The 14,576-nt window shown below is 43.1% G+C and overlaps 2 protein-coding genes across 2 annotated transcripts in view; one reads left to right on the top strand and one right to left on the bottom strand.

Moving 5' to 3' along the window:
* The window catches only part of LOC146784397 (gastrokine-1-like), a 68,874-nt gene extending 64,697 nt beyond the window's left edge, over positions 1-4,177 (top strand). The window contains exon 6 of the mRNA XM_085636332.1: positions 374-4,177. Coding sequence (XP_085492458.1) covers positions 374-444 — 71 coding nt within the window. The 3' untranslated portion in view covers positions 445-4,177. The remainder of the gene's footprint in view (positions 1-373) is intronic.
* A 6,554-nt stretch (positions 4,178-10,731) lies between these two features.
* LOC146784396 (gastrokine-1-like) overlaps positions 10,732-14,576 on the bottom strand; it is an 83,726-nt gene continuing 79,881 nt past the window's right edge. The window contains exon 6 of the mRNA XM_085636329.1: positions 10,732-10,964. Coding sequence (XP_085492455.1) covers positions 10,894-10,964 — 71 coding nt within the window. The 3' untranslated portion in view covers positions 10,732-10,893. The remainder of the gene's footprint in view (positions 10,965-14,576) is intronic.

Below are 14,576 nucleotides of genomic sequence, written 5' to 3'. Positions count from 1 at the left end.
GTCATGAGCCACGGTTGCGCTGTGCTCATGACGGAGTGGTTCCGTCATGCTGCGGCCGTTGGGGGCCGCTCCGCCCACGTGGCGCTAATTCCCCGCCTGTGCGGGCGATTAGCGCAGTGGGCGGAGACGTGACGGAACCACTCCGTCATGAGCACAGCTCAACCATGACTCGTGACGGAGTGGTTCCGTCACGAGCACAGCGGACCCGCAACTGCCCTCAAACCCCCCCAGCGCCGCGGCGGAATTCCTGCCGCGGCGAAGGGGTTAATACTGAGAAAGTGAGATAGTGCATAAGGCCCTATCCCAAATGTATTGCATGTGAAACAGTTCAATATCCCATCATTTGATCCGTGTTTTTTTCTGATTATCCTAGGTGGACTCAGCTTTGCCAGATGCTGCAATTCCAAGATAATCACCATCCTTGGCATCAGCTTATGCTTCTAAGACCACGGTGTCTTCTCTAAGACTCTTTTGTCAAGAAGAAATCAGCCATCACAAATTACTCTTCCAACATCTATAACCAAGGAATGAAGTCGTCATATCACATGCTGGATGTCAAGGGTGGGTTGCTTGATCTCGGCCTAGCACGGCCTGCTCTTGAGATGGTCTGAAGCTGCAAAGACCTAAGGCACCCTGTGAATAGATGGACCTCCTTAAGTCAATAGCAAATTTGGAAAGTCTTTGAGTGGACTTTTGAGTCATTTCATATGTAAGAGAAACCATCTCTCAGAAAATGTCATGCAGTGTTGAATCTAGGGCAGAGTAAGTCTGTAGAAGGCTTAACTTTGGGGTGCATTTCTCTAGACTCAAATGAGTTTCAACGCATGAGCGTATATGGTGCCAGTGACAAAGATTAATTCGAGACTTAGGGCTAACTTAGACTTGAAAAGTGGACTAACATATGATTTTGTACATTGCATCATATTCACCTTCATTACAAACCTGTGTAAGTCACTGACTAAAGAGTGCAACTCTTCGGTACATGTCGGAAACTTAAGTACTCTTACATTTCCTATGAAGTTTCACTTGTGGCTACTACTAGGGGTTTGTCAGTGAAGTGGTCAGGAAAATCCCACACAAGTGTTTTATACACCCAGTCATCTGTTCATAACATATCCCAATTTACGAAAACAAACGTAATTTATGACTCAAGTTGCTACTAAGTCTGTTCTTAAGTTATGTCACTTAGGTATTCAGTAATCTTCCCTTTCCAAATAAGCTTGATCTATGTGTTTGTATTTGTTGTATAAAGTTCTAGATCACTGCAGTTTCTTGACTTCTAGGCGCTAATAATAGATACTATATGTTCTGTACCATCGGAAATGATTAACAGCTCAAGAAAAAAAACTGTAGGTCTTCAGTGACTTCCTAAATTAAAGAACGGAAGTTATGAGACCTAAATTGACCTGAAGAGATTTCCGAACTTTTGCTCTCGCATAAAAATATCTCTCACTGTACGTAATTATACAAGTTCTGGAGATTTGTGGGGGGTTTTACTCTGCTGAAAGCAGGTGCTTTATGGGTTTATATATAGGAAGTATGTTTCTGTGACAGAAATACAGGTTGGTTTCTGTGGATCACTTTGTGGACAATCACCATAAATTTAAAAATAATTACTGTGTCCCTCTTAAGGATCAACCCTTAGTATTGAGTTCAGTAACAAAAGACACCTATGAGTGCTTTCATATTCACACGCTTGTACGTTCACGAATACAAGTTAAATACACTAGATAAGGAATAGGAAATGCACACGTTTAATTTTAGAAATTATTTCTTCTCGCACTTAAAGATATTTCCCTAACATGTCCTTTCTCACTCAAACCTCCCAGTTAAACTTGGCTCCCTGGAGCTCCTTCCAACGCTTCCTACAGCACTTACATCTGGATCTTCCATGTGTAACCTAAGGATGTTTCTAAATCTGTGAAGGAACTATGGGGCATATTATCAAGAAACAGCGTTAAGATTATCACCGCTTTAGTGGCAGAAAACTGCCGCTAAAGCGGCGATATTGGGCTTGATAATATGCCCTTGAGAATTCCCATAGAAGCCCATGTTCTGGTGTCAGCATGGGCTTCTATGGGAATTCTCTGCGGCATATTATCAAGCCCATAATCGCCGCTTTAGCGGCAGTTTTCTGTCGCTAAAGCGGCGATAATTTTAACACCGTGCAAGAACCTCGTTAAAATTATCGCAGTTTTAGCGGCAGGAAACTGCCGCTAAAACGGCGATAATGGGCTTGCTAATATGCGTTATAGAATTCCAATAGAAGCCCAGGTTAGATGTTCGGGACATCTAACATGGGCTTCTATTGTAATTCTATAACGCATATTATAAAGCCCATTATCGTCGTTTTAGCGGCAGTTTCCTGCCGCTAAAACTGCGATAATTTTAACGAGGTTCTTGCTAATATGCCCTTTAAAATGTTTGTGAATATTAAAAATGTTGCACCTGATCTTAGACTACAAATCCCTAGCACTGCTCTAATGCATTTCTGGGGATTTCCTCAAGTGAATTTTAAGAAGACACTTAAGAATGCTTGAGTTACTCAGACCTAAGTAATTATGCACTTTAAATCCAATGACTTACACCAGTTCATGAATACAAAAGTACGTTACACCACTTTGCAGATGTGAGTCAGTAATAAGTTAGAAAATTGTCTTTGTAAAATGGTCTCGCATGTTTGAAATGCATCTAGCACACATATCTATATTCCAACGTTACAACTGGAAGGTTCAGCCATAACTATTTCAGAAAACGTGGAGAGGAGTACCAGCCACGTAAATAATCACACAAAGGAGTTAGAGAAATAAAGGTCATACTCGAAAACATGAAGTGAGAGAAGAAAGAAGTTCTATCTATCTAGTATCATTTACGTATATTCAGGAAAGAAAAAATGTAGGACTGCAACCGTACCTGTCTTTATTTTGAGATTTATAAACACTTGGGGGCATATCAACAAGGGCTTTATCTCTGCTTTTTAGGCTTTAAAAGCCAAAAAAGGAGAGATAAAACTAGCGCCCTATCAACAACAGGGTGCTAACATGCAAATTTGCATGTTAACACCCTTTTACTCTACGCTTCCCCTTGCACCTCTAATGAGATGCAAAGGGGGCGTTCCAGAGTAAAATAATAGGAGAAATGTCGCTAAGCGACATTTCTATTATCAAGAATGTCGCTAACCCTGTTAGAGACAAAAAAAGCAGCGCTAACCGCGGTTAACGCTGCTTTTTTACGTCTGGTATTTTTCTGACTTAGCCATGATATCCTATGGAAGGAGGATATCATGGCTAAGTTTGCCTGTCTCTATCAACAAGGTAACGTGAGATTATCGCTGGGTTTCCAGCGATAATCTCACGTTAGCCTGTTAGCGTGAGGATTTTTATCGCTATTGAGATAAGCGTTGCTAATAGCACGCTGTCTCAGCGATAAAAATTCACGCTAACCGGCGATAATTATCCTAGCGCTAAGTGCGCTTAGAGATAATTATCGCTGGTTGTTGCTGATATGCCCCATAATGATTAAACACTTAATGAACACTTAGAGGATGTGGTCCGTCGGCTGCGCTGCTGCCTCTGGTGCAGGAAACCAGGGTTCGAGCCTCGGGGTCGCGTCCACATCCTGTGATTCTGGGCAATTTACTTAATCTCCCCGTGCCTGAATGTGTAATGTAAATACGGTGCTATGTAAAGCGCTCCAATACCTTCGGGTCGAGTTCGCGCTATATAAATATGCAACAAAACAAAACTTATGACTGTTTCTTAAGACAGTGACAGGTTTCCCTTATATTGGAAAGGGATATTAATAGATTCACCCCAAAAGGCTTAACTTAAGAAGAGACGTAGGCGAAACATAAGGGCGTGCACAGTTACATCTGTTTTCCTGAAGCAGGCCCAGCCTTCTATTCCGTTTGGGTGATTGCACTGTCAGAGTCACACACTTCCTTGTTCTGTGTTTCTTCGTCTTTTATCAGGGCAAGGCGTCAGAAAGAAAACAGCAAATCACCAAAACCATGATAAACTACATGTCAAAGGTTACACTCTATTACTACTTCCACTAATCTCACACCCTCCAGCAGCTGGGCCTGGCGATAGGCACAGAGGCGTTCAAAGTCATGGTGTTAAATTATAACATTTAAATTCTGACGCACTTCGATGTTTAATAAAGTTTCTTTTGTGAATCTTTTGTGTCCTTCAATTTTGTATTTTTCTAATACATTTAGCAGTACCGGACATACCTTGTATTCCTGTACAGTTTGTCATATAGACACATTTTGAATTGTAAAAAAAAAAAAATCACCACAAAATAGGTACGGTGGCTACTAATTTGGGAAACTGTGTAGTGTAATTTGCTCTACAAGTTGATCCCGAATGCAGGTCTTCAGATTATCTTGAGAAGAAAAAACTCAGCCTAGGCTTGTTAGCCATAGTCATTGTAAAAATACAACCGTGTGAATTTTTCCTCAGGCACATTGGACATTCGTATGTAGGTACACAGCAGCACACGCATCTTTATTCACAAATGGCATTCAGTTTCAGGTTAACTTAGAAAATAGACTAGCATCATTGTGAAATCCGAGTCCGTTTCTGAACTTTAAATTTCCCACTTTCTTACTAAATGACACTACACTTGTTACCAATTAACAGCACCTGCAATTCAAACTCTTACGTCTCTGATGCAGCCCCTCGCGCCACTTCACCTGTGTACTTGCTAGAACACCTGAGGGGCTTATCAACGAGGCCATAAAAAATTATCGCCGCTTTTGCGTCCGTTTTCGGACGAAAAGCGGTGATAATTTGATCGCCTAATCAGCAAGGTCACGCTATCGCGTGAATCCTTGCATTAGCGCCTGTTTTGTCAACGCCCAGCTTTGCATCTCTAATGATATGCAAATTGGGCGTTCCTGCCCTGACATAACTGGAGAAATGTCGCTAAGCGACATTTCTCCAATTATCAATCGGCACGCTAACTTGCAGAGCGACAAGCAAAGTACTTTCCTTACGCCTGCTTCAGGACTGACTTAGCCATGATATCCTATGTAAGGTGGATATCGTGGCTAAGTATGCCTTGCCATATCATCAAGCTATCGCCAAACTTTGTGAGATTATCGCTGGATTTCCAGAGATAATCTCACAATTGGCAGATAGCGCTTGGAATGTTATCGCTTTTGAGATAAGCGTTGCTAATAGCACGCTATCTCAGCGATAAAATTCCACGTTACCCGGTGATGATTATCCTAGCGTTAAGTGCGCTTAGCGATAATTATCGCCGGTCCTTGATGATATGCCCCTCTATTTTTAACGTCATAACACTGGTTTCAAGACAAATGCAAGTGGATCGCCCTCACACCCACAAACAAAGGCCTCGTGCAGACCCGTTTCTCTACCCACCCATGTGTTAGATAATGCAGCCTTCTGGTGCAGCACATATTTTGAACATTTTAACGTCAAGGAAGGTACACAAAAATAAATCTAGTGTAATTAAGGTCATCATTCAGAGATACCTGGTAATTAACGGTGAGATATGTGGGCGGAGTTAACAATTGGGCTGGTGTTTTTCCTCTCAATTTCTGGGTATCATAGGTTTGTGTCCCTAGATCGGGTGATAACATAATGGAAGCACGGTTGCGGCACAGGATAACTACTGAGCTTGTACATAGGTGTGGCGCTAAATACTCGGGCATATTTACAAGCCGCTTGCGCCACTTTTGTGTCATTCTTAACATGGGAAAAGTGACGTAGGGGTGGCACAAGGGGCTTGTAAATAAGGCCCCCAGTGCGTATAACAGAGGACCCGAAAACTGAACTCCATGGGCAGCCAATCACCACTCTGCAGCCCAGGCCCTGCACCCCCCTGCCAGAAAAATAATGCCTGGCCCCGCTTTCATGATTTTGTTTCAATTTTTTGGGCTTCATGGTTCCTGGGGTGAAAGGATTTTGGGTTTGCGAGTCAAGCTAGAGGGATTGTGACCCCTTGATAAAAACATTTTTCTTCATATTTAAGTCGGGGGCATCTATGTTCCCCACCCCTACCGCCACATAAACCAAGTTAATAAGAGGATGCTAACCCTGTTCCCCTTTAGGGCTATGATAAGTTTTTTACTGGGTGTAGAGACAGAAGTTAACAGTGTAGTCGTGGCTGCAAGAGAAAATATTCACTGATAGCCTTCGGGTTCAAAGATCCAAGGTTGGGCCCACGGAGCTGAAGTGTACAGTTGAAAATAACCTTCCTCATCCAATCAATATTATTATTTTTAATTTGTATCCTCAAACTTAAGCTCAAGAACTATTAGAGTGGTCTGGAGTATATTTATTATGAAGTGGTGGCTAAGGGCATTAGCGTCCTTGGCTTAACGCTGCTCTCTGCCACTTCTGAAATGCAGGGCTGCACCATATTTACAACAATATGGTGCAGCCCTGCATTTCCCCCTGCGCTGGCGCAAAATTGATCAGCCTAGTGCCAATGCAAGCACCCTTGTACCATAGGTCTCCCTTCCTGCACATAAACAATCTTTAAATGGCGTTTTATAACTTCTATGTGTGCTGCTTAATGCAGCGCACAGAAGTTGCAAAACGTAATTTTTTTATTGATTGTTTATGTGCAGGAAGGGTCACATTCCTTAACATAAACAATCAATGGCCTTTTGCTGTTTCTATGTGTGCTGCACAACACCCACACATAGAAACAGCAAAAACGAGGAGAAATGAAACAATTCTCCTCTTTTCGCCTGTTTAAGATCATGTTTTCCCGGGTCTTAACGCTGGTGCTGCCCCATATTTAAGCAGCCTTTCTAAATTTGGGGCAACGTCAAAATCAATAGGTGTTGCAGTGGAACGCACACCGCAACACCTATTGCCCAATCCTTTCACGCTAAGTATAGAGTGAAAGGGGGCCTTATTCAAAAGGATGCGTTAAGCCACGTTAACGGGCTGAACGCTGCCTTGTGAATAAGGCAAAGCCACTATTACAGCTACAACGTCCTGAAAAGTGACGTTGGGGTGGCGATAGGGGCTTGTAAATATGCCCCTCTGTTTGTTTATTTTGTATTCTGTAGGGAAATGCCACTTTTTGCATAATCACCCTATGTTGAGGACTGACACTGCAGTTTTTTTTACTCTGTGCACTGGGACCCTGTTAACCAGGTCCCAGTGCACGTGCCCTGACTCCAAAAACATGTTGAAATTCGCTATGATCCTAATTGACATATTTAACTTACCTATAAGTCCTTGGTATATGGCACAAAGAGTACCTGTAAGTTCAATGCCCGTAATGAACTGCAGCACGTATTGTGCCACCACTAAGTTGACAATGCAAAGTATGTCTCCAGGCCTGCCGCTGCAGATTGGGTGTACAGTTTTAAATTGCCATTTCAACCTGGCAAAACAAACCTTTTCCCAGGCTTAAATCTTCCTTTTTAATGCTTACAGGTCACCCCAAAGGTAGGTCCTACATGCCCAAAGGGCAGGGTGCACACCTTAGCTCCCTTTGTGTGTGACTGTATAGAGGGAATGCACATGGTCCAGCTGTCACCCACTTCAGATGTGTATTCAGAGACAGGCAAAGGCACAGAATAGTTTAAGTAAGAAAATGCCTACATTCTAAAAGTGACATTGGCACAGAATAGTTTAAGTAAGAAAATGCCTACATTCTAAAAGTGACATTGTCAGCCTTGCAACTTAAAATCCAACTTCACCATTAGTTGGCATTTTAAATTGTGAGTCCGGAAACACTAAACTTCAAATGTCCATCTTCACCATTTGGAAATAGCACTTATAAAATGTAACAAGGTAAACCTAATGATTACCTATGGGAGAGATGCGCCTTGCAGTAGTGAAAAATGACTTTAAGAGTATTTCACTACCAGGACATGTAAAAGTTAAAATTACATGTCCTTCCTTTTAAATACACTGCACCCTGCCCTTAGGACTGCCTAGACCTTAGTGGTGACGTACTTGTATTAAAAGCAAGGTTTGGGCCTGGCAAGTAGGTTAACGTGCCAGGTCAAAATGACGGTTTAAAACTGCACACACAGGCTCTGCAGTGGCAGGCCTGAGACCTGTTTACAGGGCTACTGAAGTGGATGACACAATAGGTGTTGCAGGCCCACTAGTAGCATTTAATTTACTGGCCCTGGGCACATATTTTGCACTTTACTATGGACTTGGAGGTAAATTAAACATGCCAATTGGAGATAAGCCAATGTTACCATGTTTAGAGTACAACGCACATGCACTTTAGCACTGGTTAGCAGTGGTAAAGTGCCAAGAGCTAGCAAAAACAAACTTAGTTAAAAGGGGAAGAGGACCTACGTTATCACAGTTCAACATCCAAGACAGCTGAAGCCTAGCTCAACTTTATTGTGAGATGCAGCACACCAGCGACTGTCTGTGAACAAATCATTGCTGCCACCAATGCAGATAAAGAAATGACCAGAATCAAATAACTTCTTACCAAGCAATCGTGGAGGAGACGTTCCCGGCCCCTTGCTGAAAATGTTGAATTCCAAAATTTCAAAAATTTACAGCGATTAGCAATCACCGAAGAAGGTGTAATACTGCGAGGCTCAATAATTGTCATACCTGGAAGCCTAAGATAGAGGGCCATCGATCTGGCCCATGAAGGACACCGTGGTGTTGTGGCCACCAAGAAAGCCTTAAGAGATCAAGTGGGGTTCCCTCATCTAGATAAGCGAGTTCAGAAGCAACTGAAGGCATGTCAAATTTGCAATTGTTTGTCTCCCACGGTAACACAGCATCCAGTGACAATGTTTGACCTTCCTGCCCATGTTTGGATAGGGTTGCAGATAACATTTTGCTGGGGCTTTAGGAAATGGACCTCATTTCATGGTAGTCATAGACGAGTACTCACGTTTTCCTTTGATGGAAGACCTATCTTCGACAACCCATGACAAAGTCAAAGAATGAGTTGAGTTCATCTTTGCAACTTGGGGCATCCCCAAAATCCTCAAATCTAATAACAGTCCGCCCTTCAACAGCAAAGAGTTCAAATAATTTCTTGTCTGACTCATGGTGAAACACCAAAAGAGTACACCCTTCTGGGCCCCCAGGGCAATGTTGTAGTTGAACGATTCATGGACACCCTCAAGAGGATCATTCAATGAGCGTCCATAGAGGAAATCGATCTAAACAAAGCCCTGTGCCAGGACCTGCAGGCCTTTTGATCAACCCCTCACTTCACAACTGTTGATAGTGCAATCACCTTGCTATTTGGGAGAGCAATTAGAACAAAAAAAACAATGGACCCCGGATCGACCATTGAAAGATGACAAGGTTTGAGACATGGATGCGACTTGGAAAGGTAAAAGGAAAACATATGCAGATTGGTGTCTTCATGCCTGAGAGACAGTCTTTGACAAAGGAGGCTGGGTACTGCTTAAGCAGAGATGAGAAGAGAAAACAGACACTCCTTTTGCCGCCGATCCTCCAAAGGTAGTGGCGTGCAAGGGACATATGATAGCAGCACATTGTCCTGAACAATCCATTATTCGGGACACATCACATTTCAGAAACCTACCACAACACTTGTTGAGTCCCGAAACCATGTGTGCAGCAGCTCTTCCAGCAGGTCCAGCTCAAGCACCTGAGCCTATGTCACCCTTGTCTGATCAGGGTGGATTTTAATCATCTCGGCTTACCCGGTCCAGCCGACAAGTGTTGATATATTAAAGAAATGTGATTTGTGTGATGTTCACCACTTTCTATTTAACAAAGGGGGAGATGTAGCATATTAATATTATACACACTAGGACCCTCATTCTTCTGTGGCTGACCCTGAACAGGAATTAGGCAGGGATGTGTAATGGTGAGATTAAAATGTTGAGTATGAGATAATGCGCAGCGTGTGAGTGTATGCGTGGGAATAAAGAAGTATTTGACTGCAGCTCCTCTGTGGAGTATTTCATTTGCATGCTCCAGGGCTGGGGAAGATGATAAACTGGCCTGGATAAAACGTTCTATGGTCTAGAGGGGGCACAGATGGATGAACAAGCTACACCAATTTCACCGTACTTGTTGTGTGCACACTCCTAGTCAGAGTTCCTCTAAGATATTTCCGTTGTCATTTCTGGTTACCTCCTCCAATTCGGTCTTATAGCCTTAAATATGATGCACATTTTATAGATATAACATTGGCCCAAATATTTTCCTGCGTACGTTCACTGGCACTCTAATTCTATTGCCATATTGTCTGGCTGAGTAATTCTAGTGGATGTATTAACGAAACCAATATTAATGATCACAGTATCAGGCAAATAACTCTGATGGTGAAATTGTCTAACACAAAACCTCATTTTCCCATTTGGGGTAAATACTGCAGGAACGCCCAGCGAAGGTAATACTGTTACTTTAGCATCTAGAATTTTTGTGATAAAGGTCAGAAATAACTTGTGAGAACAGGGATACTGCCAGTGATTTATGCATTTTTATTCAAGTGATTTCCTCCAGCTGGAAGCTCTAGGAAAACATTGCCAACAATACTGTGAGATGCCTGTGTTTTTAACTGGCAATGGTGTCCTGTAGCAGAGTTGGAAACATGTTGGTAAACTGATTCACTGGGCATTACCACTTTGACCTTACCACCGACTGCTGGGTGTGCTGGATTGCGATTCCAAAATCTCTAGTTTAAGAGAGTGCTGATCTAGCATCCATATTGTTTCTAGCTTTCTTTTGGCAGAATATTGTGCCTGTCAACAGGAATTCGAAAGAAAGCAAGATATTTTGTAACTTTCTTTAAGATCTTTTATTGCAAATGTATTAAGAATGTAGGAACAGCAAACAAGAATGCCAAGGGTTGAGGAAACTGAAATACAATCATGTGAGGGATTCAATTGGAATAAGAAGGTGGACAAGCCTCTGCAGGTGCCGCACTCTCTCTTCTCTAGAAGCAGATGGTGATTCCCATGATGGTGATGATGATGGAGTTGGCACACTCGCCAAAGAGTGTCATATCTGGTTTACCACACCGAGAGGAAGCAAATAAAAAGTTGTTATAGAACACGGCAGCAAACACAAAACTATAAAATACAATGGTAATTTGGCTTGTGCAGTTCACACTTTAGGATTATGCAATGGCAGCATAGATTTCATTGGACCAATTTATAATGATGCATTAAATCTCTGGTTATTGTTTCTGCCAGCAATAGGCTAGTAGAAAAAAGCAGAAATAAATGTGGAAAATTTGCATTAACATGTTATTCATCATTTATTTGCACATTGCCTTATTATTGCTAGAGAGAATTACTTACAGATTTTGCACCAAACCCCAAATAAATTTACAGGGTTGATAGAGAAAGCTATATAATCAAATTCTTGTAGTTCCACCGTGTTCTGCCGACATTGTAATAACTACGATATTACCCTTTTGGTGAGAAAATGTGATGCAAAAGCAATTATCCACTAAAGGGGAAAAATATTGTAATAATACAGTCTCTGACTGATCAGTGGTCCAGAATTCCAATACATTATTCTACATTTCAGACCGTTAACTAGACCCCCAACATAGAAGTTGTTGAAAAACATGTTTTTTAATTATTTGTGTCTACTTTATTTGTAATGCATGGCAAATGCTAGGATAGAACTGTGGTGTTTTGGATGGTGCACTAAATAATCAGACATGGACACAGAGTGACTGGTAACTTGTGGTCAGAAAACTGATAACACCTGTCTTTGTGGGTTACTTTTATTAACTTCCTTACGCTGAAGTCAAGACAACACATTAATAGCACACCCACACGCAAATACATCATACCCCCTCCTCTGGCATCCCTCATGGCATTGCTTGCATACTGATGGAACACTGCATCCCTCATTCACCATAAAATTGAAAAACAATTAAACAAAACAAAAACAGAACATACATAACACAGAGTCAGCAGGCTTGCTGATTTAGGACTGCAAGACAGTCATAGGCACGCCTCAAAATCCTGAATTGGCAGCACTGGCTCATACTTTTCAGTCAATCAAAAAGTCTGCATAATGTTGTGAGGGATTGGGGTTGGATCTCGGGAGACACAACCCTCTTTTACTCCTCTTGGTAGACTCTTGGGTGGCTTCATTGATCTCCGGGAGTCTGATTGCCTTCAGGCTCTGCTGTCTTGGAGATGGCATTCCTGCTGGAGGTGCCAAAGTTAATGGGGTCAGGGGTGACCTGTCAGAGCTGGGACTGCTATTCGTGTTACTATCAGCGGCCTAACCTGGGCTGGGTGGACTGATCATGTGCATGTAGTCCAGCGGGTAACCTTCTGATGCTGCGCTATAATGTGGCTAAGGTGCTCTTTAGAATTGAGACACATTCCGGGTGACAGTCTCAGCCCCTCTCCAGGCAGTTACCATTGTGCCTTTTATGCCTATGATTGTCCATGGAGAAGCTACAAAAGGTAGATGGAACTTTTCACATGGGTGTCGATCTTTGACCAAGACTCTATCTCCAATCTGGAGAGTGGTGTGTTTGGCGTGCCGTTGGTGCTAAGCATACACGTTGTTGCGGGCACTTCAGGAGTCAGAGCAGTTCGGGGGATTTGGATGTTAGGCCCGCAGGGGATGATAGAGAATGGTGTCTGTTAAAGTCAAACCATAACACGACTTGTTCATGGGACTATCATGGATAGACTGAGGCATAGCCAACTAGTCACATAGGAAATTGTAGATGGCTCTTTCTATATTCCTGGTTTCAGCCACAGCAATTCGGATGACTTTTGTCAATGTCCTCACAAAACGTTCCACTTCCCCGTTGGCTTGCGACCATTATTTTGTGATACGGTGGTGTTTTATGTTTCTGGAGCGTAGATATCTGGCCCACTCATGACCGCTGGAAGGTGGGCCGTTGTCAGTGGGAATTTCTCCAACAAACCATGAATGGCCATCATTTTTTTTACTTTAGGGATGACTTCTGACGCAGAGGTAGTCCTCACTATTTCAACTTCAGTATATCAGGAGAAGTCATCCACCAAGGTGAGCATATTATAACCATCAGGGAGACTCCCAAAATCTGCACTGACTCGCTGCCAAGGAGCGGTAGGTCCTTCTTTAGTGATAAGGGGATTCAGAGGGTCCGGCTGCCCGGTCGCTTGACAGGCAGGACAGTCTCTGACTATTTCTTCCACTCGCTGATCGAGGGCAGAAAACCAAACCTTGCTCAGCAGCCTATTTTTTTATTTGACTTCCCCTTGATGCGCTTGATGAGCTAGGTGGACAGTCTGCTGTCTCAGACTGCTGTTCGAGGACTAGTTTTGGCCCTTGTACGAGGCAGCCTTTCACTGTGATGGATAGTTCTTTTAGAATGCGGTGCAACACTTGGAGTGTTGACTTGGCCTCTCCAGAGTGATGTGCTGAAGGGCATTGGAGGGGACACCAGTCTCCTGTCAAAACTGCCTGGATGACAATTCGTGGGCAGTCATCATGCTTGGTGGCTTCCACAATGTCTGAGAGGTGCATGGGGATTGGCTTGACCCTATCAACTTCAAAGCGAACATACTCTTCAATGTTTCGTTCTTCCCTTGCTTCAGAAGGGGGTCACAACGCAGGCATTGCGTGACAAGTAGACTGCAAAGTTGCTTGTGCCCAGCCGGTACTGTGAAGTTGAATTTCTTCAAATGTAGAATCCATTTCTCAATCCTCGGGGGTGGCTGGGAAAAGGACCCCAAAAACAAAGAGATCAATGTTTTGTGATCTATGAAGCCGGTAAAAGAGTGTTGGTATAAGCATATGTAGAAGTGCCGGCACCCCCAATTAATTTCAATGGTCTCTCACTCTATTTGAGAGTATCTTTTCTCAGACGGTGTGAGCATCCGGCTCAGCCGGTGTGAGCATCCGGCTCAGATACGCATCCGGGGCCCACCTCATATTCTTGATGTTGGGCCAGATCCTCTCCAAGCCCCGTGAGGCTAGCATCCACCACTAGCTGAAAGTCCTTCTTTGAGTCAAAGTATACCAGCATTGTGTCAGCGACAACACTTCCTTTGTGTTATTGAATGCCTGCTCTTGCTCTTCACCCCGTACCCATGGGCTACTGGCCCTGGTAAGCTAATGAAGTGGGCTTGTGACATCCGACAAATTCTTCATGAAACACCTATATTAGGTTACCATGCCAAGGAAGCTATGGACACCTAACACAGATGTGGGAACTGGAGTGTCTCGAATGGCTTTCGCCTTTTCCGAGTCTGGACCTATACCCAGGCAGCAAACCGGTAGCCGAAGAAACTGAATTTGTTATTCAAGTACTTTCACTTCTCTCAGTGGAGCGTTAGACCGTGCATTTTCATCCTTACGTACACCACACAGAGGAGAGTGAAATGGAAGTCCAGTATTAGGGCATGCACCAAGATGTCATCAGCCACGTTCAACACTCCTGGGAGACCATGTAACACCTTTTTAATGATGTTCTGAAAGATTTCGGCTACACTCAAGATGCCGAAGTTTAAATGGGAGTACTGTTAGAGACCCACATGTGTGGAGAACGTGGCCATGGGGCGAGAGTCAGGGTCTAGCGGTATCTGATGATAGCCAGATCAAAGGTCCATCTTGGAGAACCACCTCGACCAAAATAGAATTATATCATCAATG

This window comes from Triturus cristatus, chromosome 11, assembly GCF_964204655.1.
Source record: "Triturus cristatus chromosome 11, aTriCri1.1, whole genome shotgun sequence".
NCBI lineage: Eukaryota > Metazoa > Chordata > Amphibia > Caudata > Salamandridae > Triturus > Triturus cristatus.
Note: the sequence above shows the minus strand (reverse complement) of the source record. Positions and strands in the feature narration are given on the sequence as shown.